Source organism: Zophobas morio, unplaced genomic scaffold, assembly GCF_036711695.1.
Source record: "Zophobas morio isolate AGI-343-1 ecotype UQ-CSIRO unplaced genomic scaffold, CSIRO_AGI_Zmor_V1 ptg000044l, whole genome shotgun sequence".
Taxonomy (NCBI): Eukaryota; Metazoa; Arthropoda; class Insecta; order Coleoptera; family Tenebrionidae; genus Zophobas; species Zophobas morio.
This window is the reverse complement of record NW_026972149.1, coordinates 7255898-7276278: the sequence shown is the minus strand read 5'-3', so window position 1 is coordinate 7276278 and position 20381 is coordinate 7255898. Positions and strand designations below refer to the sequence as shown.

At 36.7% G+C, this 20381-nt stretch overlaps 4 protein-coding genes across 8 annotated transcripts; all 4 read right to left on the bottom strand.

Moving 5' to 3' along the window:
• Positions 1 to 46: 46 nt before the first annotated feature.
• LOC135141717 (MAP kinase-activated protein kinase 2) lies at positions 47 to 3664 on the bottom strand. Its single transcript, XM_064073060.1, has 7 exons — positions 3358 to 3664; positions 3170 to 3309; positions 3056 to 3120; positions 2385 to 2591; positions 2257 to 2332; positions 1995 to 2205; positions 47 to 1894 (listed from the first exon to the last, which is right to left on the bottom strand). Exons 1-7 carry the CDS (start codon positions 3520 to 3522, stop codon positions 1676 to 1678), a joined length of 1083 nt encoding a protein of 360 aa, XP_063929130.1. The 5' UTR covers positions 3523 to 3664; the 3' UTR covers positions 47 to 1675.
• A 3956-nt stretch (positions 3665 to 7620) lies between these two features.
• LOC135141257 (FUN14 domain-containing protein 1-like) lies at positions 7621 to 9268 on the bottom strand. 3 transcript variants are annotated; one of them, XM_064072186.1, is made up of 4 exons: positions 9011 to 9266; positions 8802 to 8968; positions 8560 to 8755; positions 7621 to 8278 (listed from the first exon to the last, which is right to left on the bottom strand). In XM_064072186.1, exons 2-4 carry the CDS (start codon positions 8957 to 8959, stop codon positions 8099 to 8101), a joined length of 534 nt encoding a protein of 177 aa, XP_063928256.1. In that variant the 5' UTR covers positions 8960 to 8968; positions 9011 to 9266; the 3' UTR covers positions 7621 to 8098. The 3 variants fall into 3 exon arrangements, with proteins under 3 accessions (XP_063928256.1, XP_063928255.1, XP_063928257.1); XM_064072185.1 differs by having other exon boundaries at positions 8802 to 8959; positions 9011 to 9264; XM_064072187.1 differs by having other exon boundaries at positions 8246 to 8480; positions 8802 to 8959; positions 9011 to 9268.
• A 145-nt stretch (positions 9269 to 9413) lies between these two features.
• On the bottom strand, positions 9414 to 13536 carry LOC135141449 (nucleolar transcription factor 1-like). 2 transcript variants are annotated; one of them, XM_064072549.1, is made up of 11 exons: positions 13274 to 13536; positions 12729 to 13088; positions 12546 to 12676; positions 12346 to 12498; positions 12195 to 12296; positions 12021 to 12142; positions 11529 to 11970; positions 11043 to 11315; positions 10779 to 10990; positions 10511 to 10730; positions 9414 to 10449 (listed from the first exon to the last, which is right to left on the bottom strand). In XM_064072549.1, the coding sequence occupies exons 2-11, from the start codon at positions 13069 to 13071 to the stop codon at positions 10321 to 10323; spliced, it is 2127 nt and encodes a 708-aa protein (XP_063928619.1). In that variant the 5' UTR covers positions 13072 to 13088; positions 13274 to 13536; the 3' UTR covers positions 9414 to 10320. The 2 variants fall into 2 exon arrangements, with proteins under 2 accessions (XP_063928619.1, XP_063928618.1); XM_064072548.1 differs by having other exon boundaries at positions 13332 to 13535.
• A 432-nt stretch (positions 13537 to 13968) lies between these two features.
• Positions 13969 to 18735, bottom strand: LOC135141639 (sodium/hydrogen exchanger 7). Of its 2 annotated transcripts, XM_064072914.1 has the most exons (13): positions 18325 to 18735; positions 17971 to 18269; positions 17608 to 17897; positions 16317 to 16466; positions 16142 to 16242; positions 15878 to 16080; positions 15702 to 15813; positions 15499 to 15652; positions 15382 to 15430; positions 15268 to 15297; positions 14925 to 15140; positions 14757 to 14852; positions 13969 to 14616 (listed from the first exon to the last, which is right to left on the bottom strand). In XM_064072914.1, exons 1-13 carry the CDS (start codon positions 18557 to 18559, stop codon positions 14584 to 14586), a joined length of 1968 nt encoding a protein of 655 aa, XP_063928984.1. In that variant the 5' UTR covers positions 18560 to 18735; the 3' UTR covers positions 13969 to 14583. The 2 variants fall into 2 exon arrangements, with proteins under 2 accessions (XP_063928984.1, XP_063928985.1); XM_064072915.1 differs by lacking the exon at positions 15268 to 15297 and having other exon boundaries at positions 18325 to 18733.
• Between the last annotated feature and the right edge of the window lie 1646 nt (positions 18736 to 20381).

Genomic DNA, 20381 nt, shown 5'->3' with positions numbered 1-20381 from the left:
TACGGGAACAATGGACACGTATCAGGTTAAAAAAACTTCAAGTGAGAACAGTTAACATTATATTGATCTAAATGGAGTGGCAACCGGTATAACAAATAAAACTTGAACGTCTTTTGATTCTAAGTTTTATATTTAGATAAATGAGTTATGAGGCTGAAATTGCTTATGATTTTGTACATTAGAACATCGAATGTTTAATAACACATATTCTACATACACGTGTGTTATATGTAAGTAGGTATATATCGTGTTAATTCTTAAATTCTACTAATTTTATAATTACGCGATTTCATGACAATCCATCATAACAATGTAGTTGTAAACAACTGTTATATAGTCTTATTTTTAACAACTTTGCTTTAAAACGTTGCGCGTTTAATGAGAACCACAAGATTACAATGGCAGCTATAGGCCAAAACGTCAACGCCTGAAATTTCAATCCAAATTTGAAACAATTTTAATAAACAAGCTAAAACTATTCGAATTTACAAGATTTGCAACTACAATGAATTTCCACGACTTAAAACTTTTGACAGCCACCGTTCATTAAACGCCAACTATGACCAGCATAGCTACACAAAATTGAACATTCCTTCAAGCTTCCAAATACATAACGTTGTCAAATAGGAACTTTTTCATTACCAGAACACCAAAAACGTTTTTCGTACTTCATGCAAGAGCTTGACATGGACATCATTACAGCACAATAAAACAATACTTGAAGATGACTTAGACCATTTGAATCGCTTTGGAAAGATTGAGTTTTCTAGTTGACAGTTATGTAACAGAAGCGGCGTGCTGTCTTAAATGTGCCGCTTCTATTATACGATGATGCACTAGAACGTTACGACAGAGAGAACAAATGAAGTTTCGATACGCAGTAGACAGAGACACCAATTATATCGTAACACGATGACGATATGGAAAGTTGGACTTCAAAAGCAATCCAGCATCACAGTTTTGTCTAAACATATTAGATAATTCGCGGGACTTAACAAAAGTGTGATGTGTTTTGTTACAAAACATGCGACTTAACATAATCATACTTTTTCAGTTTATAGTATAATTTCCAGGCAGCACCAACTTTATTTTTATTTTATACCGGCATATTCTTGATCGCAAATACCTACATTAACAGCATCTACTTTTAAAGTATCAACAAACACGATAAAAAAGTATATTTTTGCGAAAACTATAATTCACTAACTTTAACAATGTTACATAGAACGATCGCAACGTGACTGACAGGTTTCGCTTGAAACGAAACTGGATAAATGCGCAAAAAAATACAACCGTGGTTTTAGGGAAAAAGTAGGTATCGACTGTTTCATTGTAAGAGCGTTTCACTAAAAACAGAATTATTGGAATACCATAAATTAGTATAGCATGTAAAATAATACTACTTGAAATGAAAATGTTAAAAAGTAGGGTTGCCACCTCTACGGTTGTTGGATTCTACTGTAACCCGACTGACTGACGGTCTTTTAATTAAATTAAATTCACGATTCTTCAAACAGAGTCGAAATTGTCTAGTGACCAGAATTGGCAACCCCAATTAAAAACTACGTACTAATGAAAGGAGCTAAAATATTTTGCAATGACGTTTAAACAAATTAAAATATTCATTTAAAACTCAACTACTGTAAAGGCACTGTAGTAATACTATTTATTGTTACTACTGTTCCTTTGCCACTGGATTGGCTGAACGTTTGCGTCTTTTATTTAAAAGGGGGTTATTTGAATTTTCCAATGTTTTGATTTGTACTTGGTCATAATCAACCCTCATTGTAGCTAACGAACGTGTCATTTCTTCCTGAACCTCTGGCCACATCTCTTCACCTTCCTTCAACATTTTGTGAGTATGTAAAGGAGTTTGGGGGACAGCCGTGTATTGCTGGAAGTCACGTATTAGTAACAATGCGCATGCGCGGATTAAATCGACTATAGTAACACAAAAGTAGTGTTAATATAGTTCTGATCGTGTTGTCTCTTACTGCAATCCATCTATTGCTCATGACTTGATCAATCGTTAAACGTTTGGCAGGATCCACATTTAGCATACCATTAATGAGATCTTTTGCGTCTTGACTCACATTTTGCCATTCTGGATTAGGGAATGTATACTGACCCATACGTATCCTATTTTTCATTCCTGGCGAAATCGCTAAACCGTGGTTGCTGTAAAATGGAGGGAAACCACACAACCTGAGACAACACAGTTAAGAAACTTTGTTGATTAAGATATAGTACGCTTACAGAATATACATGATAACACCTAACGACCAAATATCACAGCTTTTGTCATATTTTTCGGGTCCTAAAACTTCTGGGGCTGAAGAATACAAAGTTAGATCGTACTCTATACATGTAAGTGTTTTACAAACCAACATAATACGGCGTATAGCACGGCGTTTGTAACGTATCTTTGACTAAAGTTTCTTTCGCAAACCCAAAGTCTGTTAGTTTAAGTACACCATAAGTACCCTTTTTAGAGTATAACAGATTTTCCGGTTTTAAGTCTCTGTGTGCAATGTTATTATCGTGTAAATACTTTACGGCAATACATATCTCGTGCATAATTTGTGCAGCTTCTAAAAAATTAATAATATATAAACACAAATTCGACACTATGTATACTTTCGTAGGGGTTAAAGTCGTGACAGTGTTGACGCTGTCGCTGTTCCGATATTCTCTGGTTGAGATAAAACGTCAAATGCACTTTTCTAGTAATTCCGGTAAGATTAGATATTAGATAAAATGTACTCATTTTGATGTCACTAGATTTCGTCAATTGTTAATTTGTTTGATTTTTGCGATATGTGAAAGTGTAAACATCTGACGAACGTAATAGGGGTATAAAATCTGGGTTTATTTGAAGTGTTTAGAAATGCCATTCAATTTTATACAAAACATCATCACCTATTAAAAAAAGGTGCACGTGACGTCATAGCTCAAAAATTTAATGACGTCACAAACTATACAACCAGAAAAGCACAAAATAAGGAAACTTATTTCTACAATTTATTTCATGTAGTTTTAAAACTGTATAACGTACCTCGTTCTGTAAATGCTCCATCAGGTTTATCTTGAATTCTTTGAAACAGCTCGCCACCCTCCATGCTGTAAACGAAAATCAGCTTTATGCAATACTGGTCAAAATTCTACGAACCATTCCATAACGACAAGCAGACAAGTGCTGTTATTGTACTTATTTTCATAAACATCGATAATATTGACTATATGACGACATCCACTTGCTCTCCAGTGTAAATCAACCTCCCTTCTAGCCTTAATGCTGTCAACGAGGATCTGAAAAAGTTTCCTCAATTACGTGATACCGCGCAACGGAAATTGTACCTTCAGGGCGTATTTTTCTTTCGTGGCTTTCGAAAAGCATTGTACCACTTTACCGTTGATCCCTAGGCCTAGAACGGTCTTTGTAATGTCGTAATCGTCGGTAATTGGGGCTTTTTTCGGTGTGCGAATATTGTGTTTTACATTGCTTCTGTCTTCTTTATTCATTGTATAAAAGCAGATTTCGTCCTTACAATTTATAAAACATGAAGGTTAACTGTGACAAAATATCTTAGCCCTACTATTGTTTACTAAGTAATTAAAATTTTTCGATGAAGCAGTGTGCAGGGATGACAAATGACAAGAGATGAGTGGCGGCACTGGCTGTCAGGGCGCGGCGCCAAATTTAAAAAAGAAGTAAAAACCTGCCGATTTCAAACAGTGGCGTAACGTAGAGGGATCGACTTTATTTTTTATCTATTAATACTCAAGTAATAGGATGTCTGTATGTTTGTCCGTAAAACCAGCTGTTCAAACTTTTATAAAAACAGTAATCATGGTTTAAGTGATTTTTTTACTTTTCTACACTTGGTGATATTTGAAAATTTGGTGTCGTAAGTTTCTTCTGTTGGTGTCAATTATAATTAGGATAGTTATAAAAATGACATTTACGTAGAGGTATAAGTAATTAAGTCAATAGAAAAAACAAAATAACGTAGCACCATTCATGAATTACCAAATATGGAAATGTAAAAAGAATGCGGTAATAGCAAATAGGCCACTAGGTACACACAGCTGTATAATTGATAGTCTAAACGTTATTTTGATATAAAATAATGGCTCGAATATAGTAATAGCACTATACTGAAAATGGGCGGATTAACTCTTCAGTACGTTATAAACGGGGGTTTCGGGGGTCCCAAAAATATAATAAAAAAATTCTTAAATCTGATTTTGGCAATAACATACCCTCTAAAAAAAGAGAGAGTGGGTGGGTGGGTGGGGCTAGTATGCTAAGATAAGACTGATTTTGGTAAATGACATATCCTCTAAGAGAGGGTGGGTGGGCGGGGCTAGTACCTGCTAAGATAAGACCGATTTTGACAAATAACATACCCTCTAAGAGAGAGTGGGTGGGTGGGGGGGGGGGGGCTAATACCTGCTGAGATAAAGGTGATTTTGGCAAATGACATTCTCTAAGAAAATAGAGGGCGGGCGGCTGGGGCTAGTACCTGCTAAGATAAGACCGATTTTGGCAAATGATATAGGCTCTAAGAGAGAGTGGGTGGGTGGGCGGGGCTAGTACCTGCTGAGATAAGAGTGATTTTGGCAAATGACGTATTCTCCAAGAAAATAAAGGGCGGGCGGCTGCGGCTAGACCCGTAAAGATAAGAGTAATTTTAGCAAATGACGTATCCTCTAAGAAATTTAATTAAATTATTATACGAAAAGACACTAGAGGCTCCAAAACACTTTCAAATTCTTTCCAAACAAGAATACCTAGAAGCTTAAGATTGTTTTAAACTAAAAAAAAACTAGCCCCACCCACCCGCCCTCTCTTTTCTTAGAGGCTATCTCGTTTGCCAAAATCACTTTTATCTTAGCAGGTACTAGCCCCGCCCACCCGCCCTTTGTTTTCTTGGAAGGTATGTCATTTGCCAAAATCACTCCTATCTCAGCAGGTTCTGACCCCGCTCACTCTGTTAAGACTGATTTTGGCAAGTAACATATTCTCTAAGAAAATAGAGGGCGGGCGACTGGGGCTAGTATCTGCTAAAATACGAGCGATTTTGGCAAATGACATACCCTCTAAAAAAAGAGAGGGCGTGTGGATGGGGCTAGTACCTGCTAAAATACGACCGATTTTGGCAAATGACATTCCCTCTAAGAAGAGAGGGAGGGTGGGCGGGTTAGTACCTGCTAAGATAAGACCGATTTTGGCAAATGACATACCATCTAACAGAGAATGGGTGGGTGGGCGGGGCTAGTACCTGATAAGATAAAAGCGATTTTGGCAAATGACATATTCTCTAAGAAAATAGAGGGCGGGCGGGTGGGGCTAGTTCCTGCTGAGATAAGACTGATTTTAGCAAATGACGTATCCTTCAAGAAATTTAATTAAATCATTATAAGAAAAGGCACTAGAGATTCTAAAGCACTTTCAAATTCTTCCCAAACAGGAACACCCAGAACCTGAAGATTGTTTTAAATTAAAAAAAAAAACTAGCCTCACCCACCCGCCCTATCTTTTCTTAGGGGTTATCTCATTTGCCAAAATCACTTTTATTTTAGCAGGTACTAGCCCCGCCCACCCGCCCTTTGTTTTTTTAGAAGGTATGTCATTTGCCAAAATCACTCCTATCTCAGCAGGTTCTGACCCCGCCCACTCTGTTAAGACTGATTTTGGCAAATAACATATTCTCTAAGAAAATAGAGGGCGGGCGACTGGGGCTAGTATCTGCTAAAATACGAGCGATTTTGGCGAATGACATTCCCTCTAAGAAGAGAGGGAGGGTAGGCGGGGTTAGTACCTGCTAAGATAAGACCGATTTTGGCAAATGACATACCATCTAACAGAGAGTGGGTGGGTGGGCGGGGCTAGTACCTGATAAGATAAAAATGATTTTGGCAAATGACATCTTCTAAAAAAATAGAGGGCGGGCGGGTGGGGCTAGTACCTGCTGAGATAAGACTGATTTTAGCAAATGACGTGTCCCTCAAGAAATTTAATTAAATCAATATAAGAAAAGGCACTAGAGATTCTAAAGCACTTTCAATTTCTTCCCAAACAGGAACACCTAGAACCTGAAGATTGTTTTAAATTAAAAAAAAAAACTAGCCCCACCCGCCCTATCTTTTCTTAGGGGTTATCTCGTTTGCCAAAATCACTTTTATCTTAGCAGGTACTAGCCCCGCCCACCCGCCCTTTGTTTTCTTGGTAGGTATGTCATTTGCCAAAATCACTCCTATCTCAGCAGGTTCTGACCCCGCCCACTCTGTTAAGACTGATTTTGGCAAATAACATATTCTCTAAGAAAATAGAGGGCGGGCGACTGGGGCTAGTATCTGCTAAAATACGAGCGATTTTGGCAAATGACATACCCTCTAAAAAAAGAGAGGGCGTGTGGATGGGGCTAGTACCTGCTAAAATACGACCGATTTTGGCAAATGACATACCCTCTAAAAATAGAGGGTGGGTGGGCGGGGCTGGTACCTGCTAAGATAAGACCGATTTTGGCAAATGACATACGCTCTAAGAGAGAATGGGTGGGTGGGCGGGGCTAATACCTGCTGGGATAAGAGTGATTTTGGCAAATGACATATTCTCTAAGAAAATTGAGGGCGGGCGGTTGGGGCTTGTACCTGCTAAAATATGACCGATTTTGGCAAATGATATACCCTCTAAGAGAGAGTGGGTGTGTGGGAGGGGCTAATACCTGCTGAGATAAGAGTGATTTTGCCAAATGAGATATCCTCTAAGAAAAGAGAGGGCGGGTGGGCGGAGCTATAGTACCTGTTAAGATAAAAGTCATTGGCAAATGACGTATTCTCCAAGAAAATAAAGGGCGGGCGGCTGCGGCTAGACCCGTAAAGATAAGACTAATTTTAGCAAATGACGTATCCTCTAAGAAATTTAATTAAGTTATTATAAGAAAAGACACTAGAGGCTCCAAAGCACTTTCAAATTCTTTCTAAACAGGAGTACCTAGAACCTCAAGATTGTTTTAAATTAAAAAAAAACTAGCCCCGCCCACCCGCCCTGTCTTTTCTTAGAAGGTATGTCATTTGCCAAAATCACTCCCATCTTAGCAGGTTTTGGCCCCGCCCACCCTGTTAACACTGATTTTGGCAAATGACATGTTCTCTAAGTCTAAGTGATAGTGAATGTGTTGTTTAGTTGTTAAATGTAGCAAAAGAACCTATTTTAAAATCAATATAACTCCACTACAATGTGAGACGGATTTTTTTTACCATTTTTCTCAGACTCACCAGTTGATTGTTAAGATAGTAATGAAAAGTTAATCCCCCATTTTGCAGACACCCGGTGTATATATAGATTTGTTCTTGTATAATTTCAGTACTATAACACAACGATACTATAACTTCTGTAATTGATTATTGTTCTTTTGTTGAAGTACCTCTATAGCACTAAGTAATATCTATTTTTAATATGTAGCATTTTTATAGTTTTTCTTGAAATTTAATTCATAATTATTGTTTTAAAAATTGGTTCACATAATAATCTCACTGTTTCAGATAATCAAACCATAAAAATACGCATGCGCACTATGCAGTAATAAAGTTCAAACGTTTTTACGTAAGATGGAGTGTTTTAATATTGATTTATTGACAGATCACAATAGTATTTTTTATTGATTACATTTTAATGCTAAACATAAATAAAGGATACATTACAATATATGACTTATCACACAATTTATATACAACCAAACTTGTTTAATTTCATTTTCAACATATAAATATTGACATTATTGTTCAAATTATGATTATAAAAGTAACAGGGAAGAAGTAACTACAACCTATTATTCAGTCCTCTACTTTATAAGTAATTTAAAACATAAAATAAATATTATGTAGACAATATGGGCACTAATTTGTTTGCAAGCAAAACGATAAAACTAAACATATTTAAAATATTCCCCAAATACCAAAAGAGGTGAAATTAGTGGGTTAAGGATAGAAAGACGAAAATCCCTTGACGTTACAATGGTTTGCAATCCCACATAATTTAATGCTACAGATTTCTACAATCTAATTATTATCATATCAGCATTTAGAATTCTTATGCTGTTCCAATTCCAATGGCGATGCCAGCGACAAAGGAAACTAAGAAAATGTGCACGTCCTTAAGATGACATTCATTCTCCCCAATAAATGTAGAGTACCAAGATTTTGCTTTCTGTTCGTTCTTTCTAAAAATATTCTCTGCTTTATCAACTTGCTTATCCACATATCTTTCCACCTGTTAAAACGCCAGTCTTAATAAATCAATATTAACATGTCAAAATGATGTCTTCAATTTCAAACAAAAACTAACACTGAGTAAATCTTGAAAATAAAATTAGAACTGAGTTGTTTTTGTCTTAATGTGATGCACAACCAATTAAAAAGCCTCCAATAAAGCCACTCGTAAAAGAAGTATGGGTTTGTGCAAATTTGATAACCTAAAAGGGCACAAACAATAATCGCTCATTCCGCTAGTAACAGCATGCATTCGTATGATTGTAATAGGAACCTGTGTACCTTATCCTTCCAATCGGGTCCGTGTCCTGTGATTTTTTCCTCAACGCGGTCGCCCACTTTATCCAGGTTTTTCTGGACTTTATCCCAATTGATTTTAATGTAGCCTTTCTCGCTAGCTATTTCGAGTAAAATTATTCCTCCACCTAGAGCCAAAGCGGCGGTTTTGCCTACTCTCATGGCCAGGAAACCAGTCACCCTTGAAGGTTATTTTAGCAAAAAAAATATAGTAGGATAGTACTCACCATCCTGTACTAGTCCCCAAAGCTATTTGCTTTGTAGCTGAAATTTTACTAACGTCCCCGAAAAACCGCTCCAGGAACGACTTCGCCTTATCTTCTATATCGTCCATCGTCGCGATGTCTTTGTTATTTTGATTTTTCGTAGATTTCTTCGAAGCCATCTAAAACCCCTTTTTTTTACTTCAGCTAAATTTTTTACTTTGTAAACTTACAGAGCTCGTATCCGAAAAGAACTATTTACACAATGACAGAAGGTTACAAAAATTTATTACAAGAAATTACACCACGTCTAAATTTAGATTTCCCTCTTTTTTAACACTACGTCATAAATATTAAGGGCACATCGTATTTTTTTATTTAGTTTCACGAAAGTGGTAATAATTTTGAAAACAATCGACAATTCTGTGCACACTTCCTATCACAAGACAAAATACAACAACAATAAAACACACGCACGCCCAGAACAAAGACACGCGGAATGGCGACGTGTCCGAAAAGAAACGTCGCAGTGGATTGTGTCCGAAAGTCGCTGTCCGAAAATTTGAATAATCTTTGTCAGAAAGAGCGACTTCGGTACAATGTTGGGGTTAATTGTTTGTAAAGAAAACGTAAAAGTAAATGAAATTTTTATTCATTCGTTATGATTACTATATAATAAAAAAGTACTGAAATACAAGTACGTAATATAGTAGCAGATTGTCACGACGAATTGGCGTTAAACGTTGAGCGTACTAAACACAAAATAAAATAGAAATAAATGTCAATTAGTACGACTGAATGTTTGACACCAATTGTTTGATAATCTGTACCAACAAAATATAATTTAATCGCTAATTTGGGTGCATTTTCCTTCTCCCTTTTCTAAGTCGACGATCTACTTTTTCTTCAGACACGACAATGTTCAAAACACTTCACTTTAAACTCTTACCTGTTCGTTATATAAAGAGGACTCTCAATATGGCATGTAAATACAAATATTAAAATTTATTAAATTCTACAAAAACAGAGCGTTTATAAAAATTATTAAGATTAACGACATAAATCACAAAAATATATGAATGAGTACTTAAGATGTGACTAAGTTTTGAAAATATAACTACGAATATGAAGTACAAAATTTTGATGATCTTAGACCTAGAAACGGAACTGAGATCTTTGCTACAAATAATATCAAATAATTTGTATAGTACAATAAATAACGTATCAGGTTGAAGCTAAGTCTAATAGATGGCGATGGCATTATTATATATAGCTATATTACACATCTTGTTAGTACCTACTTATTTACAGGATATTAATGTTTATTTACATTTCTGATAAACTTTATATAAAATTGACACAAACACTACTTATAGAGTTTTTGACGCAACGACAACACTACTAAACAAGTACATTGAATTAATACCACATAAGGACAAAAATAAATAGACTCTGAACGCAACTATAGTAAAAACTAACAAAACTGGACATCTATTAAAAAATTCGTCTCCAGATCTCGCGCAATACAAATGAGAAGTCCGTTTTATTCACTGTCTGAGTCGTGAATTTCTTCTTTATGCACTTCCCCATTTTCTTCGTTGCGTTCTTCTCCATCGTCTTCTTCTTCGTCGTCGTCGCCATCCGAATCAGACGAACATTCAGAACTCTCGTCCTTGAAACAAACACCCACAATAAGAAAATTAGTACACGACATGCAAAAAACCTCGACTTACATCATCTGATTGTACTTGTTGTTGACGCGACTTCGAGAACGCTTCAAGTTCCTCTTTTGTCAAGCTTTTTAAGAACTTTTCAAACTCAACAATGTATATATGTTTTTTCTTCACTAGTTCGTCTTCGTATTTACGTTTGTCTTCTGCGCTTAGCGTTTTCCACGCCTGCGCAGGATCGCCGTCTCCTGTGTACAACGTTGCGAAGTATTTACATGCAGATCTGAAAAAAACACACTAGTTGGATTTAAAAATATGACTTAAGTCTTACATTGGTGGTTGTTCAGGTTCAGTGAATTTGGGTTTAGGCGGTTCTGGTACTGGCTTTGGAACGGGTTTGCGTTTCCGTGTTTTTCGACTTCTGCCGCTCGACGTTCGACCTCTACCTTTTTTTCTTCTGGCTTGCTGGAGAATTTTTCTTTTTTCGTCTTCGGGAAGATTATCAACGTAGTTTTGATATTCTTGCTTGTATTGTTCCATTAGCTGGAATAAAGACGGTTGAAATATGTTTAAGTTAATCAGTCGGGGGGTTTACATGAACCACTTGATCTCTGTATGTGTTTTGTTCTTCATCTGTACAAGTCTTCCATTTACCGGCGATATAATTCATTCTGTCTTTTGGATGCACTGATTTTATTTCGTCACTTTGGAGCATTACCCTTGAGTAGAGAGCATATGCCGAGTTTGGAGGTTTCATAGGTTTACCGGAAGCTCGTTCTTTTGATACTTTCTCGCGCTTGGTGAGGATAGACTTGACTTTAAATGGCTTAAAATCTGGGTGCTTAGCCTTGTAAGCTTTCACTTCCTCCTGTTGAAGAAATCGCAATATAGTTAAGAAATAGTTCACCCAATAACTTCCCCCGTAAGCGCAACAGTTCTAAACGGACTAATTAAGCTAAAAAACGCATAATAAAAACATTAGGATCATCTGCAACACGTCCACGGTGACAATGACGTAGTTAAGACTAGTTAAGGTATTGTTGCGCATCGTGCACGCGCACACGCAGCTTAAGACACATACCTGGTACCTAATCAGATCTTGTTCTGCCAAGTTTATCCACAGCACTTTCTTTTTGTCTGGCATTTGTTTGTATTGTTGTTTGCACTTTTCTCTGAAGGCAGTTTTGTCTCCGCCTGACTCCATGTTTTTTAGTTCAGCTGCCAAATACAGCCCGAATGGTGTTTGAAACTTCTTGGGTGGTCTGTCACCGGTTAGGGCTTTGGGGGGTCTCCCCGGTTTTCTGTCCCCTTTTGACTTGTCTTTCGTGGTTCTCGGTTTTTCCACTTTTGGTGTCTTTTCTACCTTGACGACTTTTTCTTTTTCCACTTTAGGCGGGACTTTTTCAACTTTTGGCGGGATTTTTTCAGGTAACGGGTGCTTTTCGACTTTGATCGGTTTTTCTTTTTCTACTTTGTTATTTAAATGGAATTTGGGTGGTGGAACGTATTCTGGGTGTTTTTCGCTATAAAAACACAGTTATTTTAGTGTGACAAACAAAAATGACAAAGTTACAAAAATAGTTTCTTTTTCTCCAAGTATTCTTCTCTATTTGAAGCGGCCATTTTTTCATACTGTTCCCGCTTTTCTGGCGGGAGATTTTTGTATATTTGACCGACAATTTTCGTGAGATCGCTCTAAAATTTAATTTGTAGGTAGAAACTACATAATATGGGTGGGTAATATTACCCCATCGAGACCTGGATTTTCACTGATAATTTCGTCCTTTTTCTTCAAATAGAACAACAAATAGGACGACAACGGGCGCCTGGGCATATCCGGGTGTTTTTTCTGTCAACCAGCAAAAACATAAATATGTAACTACAAAACTACGTCTTACCGGTCTGGGCAGTTTATGGTTTGTTCGTGGCGTACTAATCCAATCTCTGGCATCATTCAGCACTTCCCTCAGTAATCTAAATCTTCGTATCCTCTTCTGCACCAAAAGCCACGTTTTCTTGCACACATCGGCAGTGTAATGTTTGAATGCTACCTGCAAGATCACCAGTTATCAAAAATTGAGAAACAATTCCAACTAACATTGTCCCAGTTTAATTTTTCCACGCGAGATCTGTAAGCCAGGACGTCTCTATCGGGAATCCCGTTTTCCATCCGGTCGATTAATTCAGCAATGTCTTCATCCGGCCATGTGATGTCTTCTTTTTTTTTCTCTGTTAAAAAAAGCGCGAACATTATAAAACGAGGATTTAGGAAAAGACGCACCTGGACTGTCGCTCTTACTGCTTTTTTGGACCCCGCTGTCCCCATTTAGCAGCACTTGTTTATTTTCCTCGTTCTCGCTTTTGACTTTTTTCTTTCTCACTTTGACTTTCTTTCCGTCGTTTTCGTTTGTCTTTTTCACTTTTTTGGGGACTTCGTCGCCGCCGTCGGTTTTCTTTTTTCGTTTGGGGGCCTTGGTCACGGGAGTTGATATAACACTGGTGTTTTCAATGGGTTTGTCGCCAACGCTTGGCTCGACGATCATGCTGTCGTCCTTTTTCATGCTGTTCTTCTCCGCAAACACTTCTAATTCTTGTTTTGACTTTTTTGTTCGTTTTGAGCCCATGACCAAGAGGCTGAAAACTAATTAGGTGACATGTTAGGTTAGGGAAAGGAAACTTGAAGAATTTCACTTAGTTGGTGTCAAACAGCCAACAAAGTCGCTCCGTGTGGACAAAAATTTAAACATTTGTATCGCTTGTTACTTCACTGTCAACAACAATATTTAAATTTTGTTGTTTAAACTATGTGAATACAGTGACATTTACCTCCACTACATCAAAGAAATAACCACTCATTGTTGCTAATGGTAGAGTTTTTACTAACCTCTTGAGGTCTAAAAGTTTCTTTTTCTCGAATGTTTAACGAATTTCGATTAATTTTTCATTTAATTTTCAGCTTTCCAATACACCCCGCGGCGTCCACATTTGTTTGTACATCTTTACGATTGCCAACTGTCCAAATGACGGTTTGCGTCGCGATATTACAAAATTAAAATCCCTAAAACGGAAGCCTACGTGACTTTTTTCAAGTTTCGCTTTCCCATAATCCCTTACTCCGCCCCTCCGCCTTTTTTTGTTTTTTCGCAAAATATTTGATAACACTTGTTGTCTAATTAAAACATGACCAAAAAGACGTAATTGACAGACAAACTGCAAACTAAATATTTTTTTATATCACACGCTTACGATTAACTGGTTGCCTAACAATCGTTAATGTTGTTTATGCAACCAATAATGCACCAAGTGTCAACAATGTTTAGTTAAACTAGAAACGATAGTATTTTAACAGCGGCCCAAATTGAGAAGTAAATCAGTGTATAAGGCCGATTTTTTAAAGTAATATATAAAGGCGAACTTCCACGATCTGAACCTTCAGTTGCAGATAAATATAAATGCCAACTCTAACTGTGGAACTGCGGGTCGTTCGTCCACGCATGCGCGTTAGCAAATAAATTGGCGACTTATGTTGGACAATAATTTATTAATGATTATGTGTTAACAATTTTAAGTACTAATTTACAATCAGTAAAAATCATACTTCACAGCCATAATATAATGGTAATATTTAGCAAAGTGCATGCAATAAAACAAAACAAGTGATTGAAACACGTCATATTTAGCGTCTGAATACAGCAACTATATGGGCAAATCGATGTTAAGATTAAAACAGAGTAATAAATAAAAACAAGGTTTAATTAATAACTAAGTTATTGCATAAACTATTTGGTAAAATACTATTTGTAAACGCAACGGTACCCATATAAATAAATATTGCGTCTTAATTGCAACCTATAAACGATCGAATAATCTAGAATTAATAATACTGACTTCTTATCAATACACAATTCTAATAAAAATACTGCACACAACTTAGAAAACCACACATTAGGAAAAAAGCAGCGTCATGATTTTCAGTGTCGAGGTTAGCAATACATCTGATACTGAGAAGTAGCGCTTTGTACGAAGTGTACAAACAATACAGTGCACGATGTTAAAGCTCATAGTAAATAACTCGATGACTAGACTTAATTCACAACAACTTTATATGATCGAGAGGAAATTACAGTTAAAAAAAATTAAACTTGATGTCCGCTAATAGAATGGATTGGCTGCAAATAGAATTAAATTGTAGTATTAATAAGAATACTTAGAAAATGACTACATAACAACGAAATAAACAATAAAGCTACAAAAATAAACAGAAAATCCAACTTGAAAATCATACAGTTTCACATCGCTAAAAACTTACTCTATGAGAACTTGCCCTTAGATCACTATTAGTAAAATCATTTTCTTCTATACAAAGATCAGAATCTGAATCTCTATTTGGCTTGTTCTGTCCTTCCTAGAAAAGACAGAAACAATACTTGTGGAGCACACTGACTACAAAAAGCTACGAAAAGCTACAACTTTATACCTGAGTCATCTGCTCAGTTGTAGTAAGTAATCTTGCAATAGGATTACAGCAAACGGGTAAAGTTTCAAGAAGAGTCGGTCGTGAATGCGTAAGTAAAGGCTTCATGTAACGTGTATCAAAAGATCCCCAAATTCTTGCTAAGAAGGCTTTTTCGTTCAACCGTGTCAAGTCCGGCTCTGATATCTCATTCCAGTCGCCCCTTGGTGTGGTATTTCCCTACAGAACACTCATGTAAGAATACACACATGACATCACAACACTGCTGCAAGTGCAATGATGTTAAGTAAAACTTACACAGAAATAAACTAACATCATCACATGTTAGATAAGAAAAAATACCTACCCCTGACATATTCTCCATGGAATTGTAAACCTAATAATTAATAATGGGTTAAAACTGGGGATTGTAATGCAAGTGAAAAGTGCAAAACAGAGAAACGATAAATATGACACTTACGTTGTGTCCTTGATGAGATAGAGCCTCCGTTTCTTCATCGATACCGACCCTAAAATAACACACCGTTAGAAACAAAGTGCGATATCATCACCACTCGTGTAAATTGTGTCCACTTACGGAATTTGGAACCACTGCAACAAATTCATAGTTGCACCCCCTTGAATAATTACAGTAATTATCACAATTAAAGAAGTCGTAGTTAACATGGCTTGCCGTGCTTCAGACATCGTATTCCTTATTGCCAACGCAAAAGACATAGCTCCTCGAAGACCTACAATTCCAGCGTGATTAATTTTCAAGCTTAAGTCACTCATTCTTACCCGCGAAGAAGAGCATGTGTTGGAAATTGGCGGGAATTTTGGGTTTTCGACCCAAATTGAGTAAGAAAGAGAGGGGGTAAATGTTAGCAGCTCTACCAATAGCGGCACACGTCTGTGACTCATTAAGGAAACGTCACGATTATATAGTGATATATTTCAATGCGACAAAAGGATACAAATCCGGTCAAAATGAAAAGTGGATCAAAATGATGCTTCGGGAAAGTAAACATTGAGACTCCTATATATGAGAAGATAAAATTTTCAGCGAGAAAGTTTAATAATTCAAACATCTGCTTGGTACGAACTCTAGTATCATCAGAAAGGTTATTATAAGTGTAATGAGCTTGGCAAATGCCACAGAACAAAACAGCGACCACTCCTAAAAATGATACATTGAAATATCGCTCATTGTAGGGTTTTCTTATATTTTCACTACTCACCTGTAAGTTCCGACGCTTCCGCTATCAAAAATGTACTGTAAGACATTAGCACGAAAAGAGCAGACTCTAGAAGAGGGAAATCACGCACCCTTGTAAATTTGGTCATGTAAGTTATGTTAAGGAAATTTATGTATAAACATAAAAATAAAAAAAAAATCGATTTTTATTTTTAAAGGATATCAAAGCCGTCACACACCCCATCACTGCCCCAATAAGCAACGATAGCATAAATATTCCAAAGAAATCTCCAACGGCTCTGAAAAATGCTTTAGTTTCGAACCCACCAGAACGCGATTGGTACCGTTCTTCATAGTTTTGAATCGAACTGAAACAGACAAATAGTCATCCATTTGTATCCGATTGTCGAAAACGACGGTCAAGCTTGTTGGTTATTGTTTACTTTGTTTGCACAGCTGCACAAGATATTGTTTTTTCTACGCAGAAACGATTTTTGTTTGAGTGCCAACGAATTAAATGCACAATGCAACATTAACCGAGAACGATTAGTTTTAGTATCCTTATTATCGAGAAAAACGGTCAGCAACCATTGAAATTTAATGACAATACATTATTACTTTACATATAAATTTCATAGCCGACGAGACAACTTTTTTCGATCATAGGGTACCACTATTGTAAAATCAAAAATTGTTAAATGTTTATACAGGTGTTTCATTTTCTATAGTAGCAGCTCAAAAAAAAAAAAAAAAATATGTAAATTTGATTGTAACTGCTCTACAAACAAAATAATGAACAATAATGATATTGCGCAAGCGCAACAGACTCTTAAGACAACTAAGTATGTGTTTTTGTACAGTGTTAACATTAAACCCAAGTAAATATATACACAATGACAGGCTTTTTTTGTTGACCACAATGGAAGAGACACCTATATACAGACAGTAACAAAATACAATACATGTTATTGACACATGATATGAATAAAAAACAAAAAAATTAGCTTGATAACTAAGATAAAACAAACAATAACAGAGAGTAAAACAAAGAGTATTTCGAGATAACAGCGTAATTATCACGATTTCTTGTAGGTATTTGAAAAAAAAATCAAATCTTTGTTATAGTGACAAGAACACGAGGAGCAAAGATATAGTGGGCAGTAATTAAACAGAGACAAGAAAATGGAATTTTTTGACTTAAAATAAATAAAAAATGCAAAAATTTAATTTTCTTTCAATAATGTATTACCAACATGCGTTTTGACAGTTTGTTTAAAAATTTGGGGTTTTTTGGTTTTTCGTTTTGACAAAGTCTGCATCTGTCTTCAAACGCAGGCAAAATTTTCAAAATTGTCTACAATGAAGAGCCCCGTGATTATGTAGTGACCCATTAGTAACATTCTTGTTGCTGTACAGTTAGAGGGTGACTTGTGTTGATTTGATGGGTTTGAAAAGTGCGGTAACATTTAATTTTAGTGAGTTGGTGCGAATTTAGTAAAAATTGCTTACCCACTTAGGACGATGGCAACAGCATCATTCAGGACGCTCTCGCCAAAAACTAAGGCATACAGATTAACATCTACATGTAGATCATTAAAAATAGCGAGGATTGTCAGTGGGTCAGTAGAAGAAATGAGGGCTCCAAAGTAGAGAGTATCCAGAAATGTGATACTGCTGGCTAATTTTGCAGGCATCAGTTGAACAAAGCCATACATCAGTGCTCCTACAATAAAGGACGATATGGTCGTACCAATTATTGCAAATGTTAGTATTGCGCCCAAATTACGAAAGAAATATTTCTGAAAATGTCATTCAATTAGTTGTTACACCAATACCAAGCCGGACAAGCAACCAATCGAGCAAGTGATTTACCCTTTTCAGAGAGTATCCCGCGTGGAAAATAATAGGGGGAAGAATAATGTTGAAGAAAATCTCCGGGTCGAACGTGGCCTTCAAATCTATCTCGTTCTCGACCGGGTCGGCGATTTCGCCCCTGAACGTGTACTGGAAAGTCTTGTTGGTTTTCACATAGGGTCCCTTGACGGGGAAGTGCAACGACACGGTGTCGGGGGGCAAGCTGGAGTTGTATTTAGGGTCGTTTGCGAAAACCTGCATGTTGAGTACATGGGAAGGGCTCCCAGAGTAGCGAATGATAGCCCCCACGATCAATCCTAGAACGTGATTGCGTGACGCCGCTAGGGACACGTTTCCGACTAATAACCTTACCATAGATAACAGCCAGTCCAGTCTCATGAAGGAAACTAACTCTACGATGTTTGAATAACCATATGGTAAGTACCGTTAAAATTAGAAGAAAAGTATAGGAAAGTAAATTCAGGCTATCTATGCGGTGTGTGGATTGAGCCTTTGCATCCAGTTGTATATCAGATGCGGCCCCATCACAGTGTAGCACAGCGTAACACAGCAAAAACGACACGAGCACAACCACACTTTTAGACATTGTGTACACACGATTTAGATTCGGGTAAATAAATATCAAAACTATTCTACTACTTATAATCGCGTATCAACCTTTTTAAATCTATTTGTCATAATGGTAATATTATGATAATGTTGGCAGCGCAACACGAATGATCTGGAACTTGTTTATTTTGGTAGTCCCAAAGCTGTATCTAAAGTAATTTTACGTCATGCGGTTGGCAATACTGCTGACCTAATTCATTAACCCATTAGCGAGGGGCGTGGGGAAGGGCAACATCGCCAAAGAAAATCAAGTAGTGAAAGCAAACTCTACACGTAGAACGCAAAAGTAGGACGTAAACGTAACACGTAAGCATTTCGACAAATTTGATTCTACTATATCTCATATCCGATAAAAAAATCGAACATGTTTCTTGGGTAGTGTCTAGTATTTTGTAACCTGAAAACAGTGGCGAAAACTGCGCTCCAAAATTTCCAGAAGTAACTGAGAATCGATTTTTAAAAATACGTAATGAAAACTTTCACCAAAATGCGAAAAAAATTATGATAAATCTTTAGAAAACCGTTCTTTGTAATATAGCGGTAGTTGTGCACAGGTTAGATTTGAAATTTCGTAACAATAAGTCTGTATAATAGGTATATTACATTCTGGAAATGTCTTGAAAATCTTATGCAACAAACTTTCTTTCTATGTTTCGAAAATTAACAATTATAACTTAACTATTCAATACACAAACTGATACATAGTAGCATAGGTTTTATTATTAACTAGTACCAACGTAATGTCACTGAAAACTAACTTAATATCAGCTGAAGGGCGGGTGGGCGGGGCTAGTACTTGCTTAGATAACACTGACTTTTGAAAATGATATCCCTTTAATTAAAATAGAGGGCGGGTGGGTGGGGCAAGTACTTGTTAAGTTAAGATAAAACTGATTTTGGAAAATAAACTTCTAAACACAAAAACCTGGACATTTGAATATTTACAACTTTACGCGAATGTTTAATGTTATAACCTTTTTATTTTTTCTGTTTCCACATATTTTAGAATAAAGTTATGTTTTCTGTTAATGAATATATCAATATTTTGTTTTTTAGAATATTGTTTACAAAAGTTCGACCAAACGCACAAAAATAAAAAAGATAATCACAAAAATCAAGTGTTCGGGTTTTTTTTGTCTGGCAGTGTAGTTTAGCCTTTAAGAAAATAGCGGGCGGGTGGGCGGGGCTTGTACTTATTAAGATAAGACTGATTTTGGCAAATGAGATACCTTCTAAGAAAATAGAAGGGTATATCATTTGTCACAATCAGTCTTATCTTAGTAAGTGTTAGCCCCGCCCACCCACCCTCTATTTTCTTGGACGATATATCATTTGCCAAAATCAGTCTTATCTTAGTAAGTATTATCCCCGCCCACGCACCCTCTATTTTCTTGGAGGATATATGATTTGCCAAAATCAGTCTTATTTTTGCACGTACTAGCCCCACCCCCCTTCTTTCCTTTACTTAAAGGGTATGTTATTTGGTAATATTAGCCTTATCTTGGCGAGGACTAGCCCCGCCCACCCGCCCTTTATTTTTTTTGAGCATTAGTACTTGTTAAGATGAGGCTGATTTTGGCAAATCACATACCCTCAAAGAAAGTAAAGGGCTAAGATAAGACTGATTTTGTCAAATGACATACCCTCTAAGAAAAGAGAGGGCGAGTGGGCGGGGCTAGTATTTGGTGAGATAAGACTGCTTTTAGCAAATGACACACCTTCTAAGAAAATAAGGGAGGGTGGGCGGGGTGAGTAATTGATAAGATAAGGCTGATTTTGGCAAATGGCATAACCTCTAA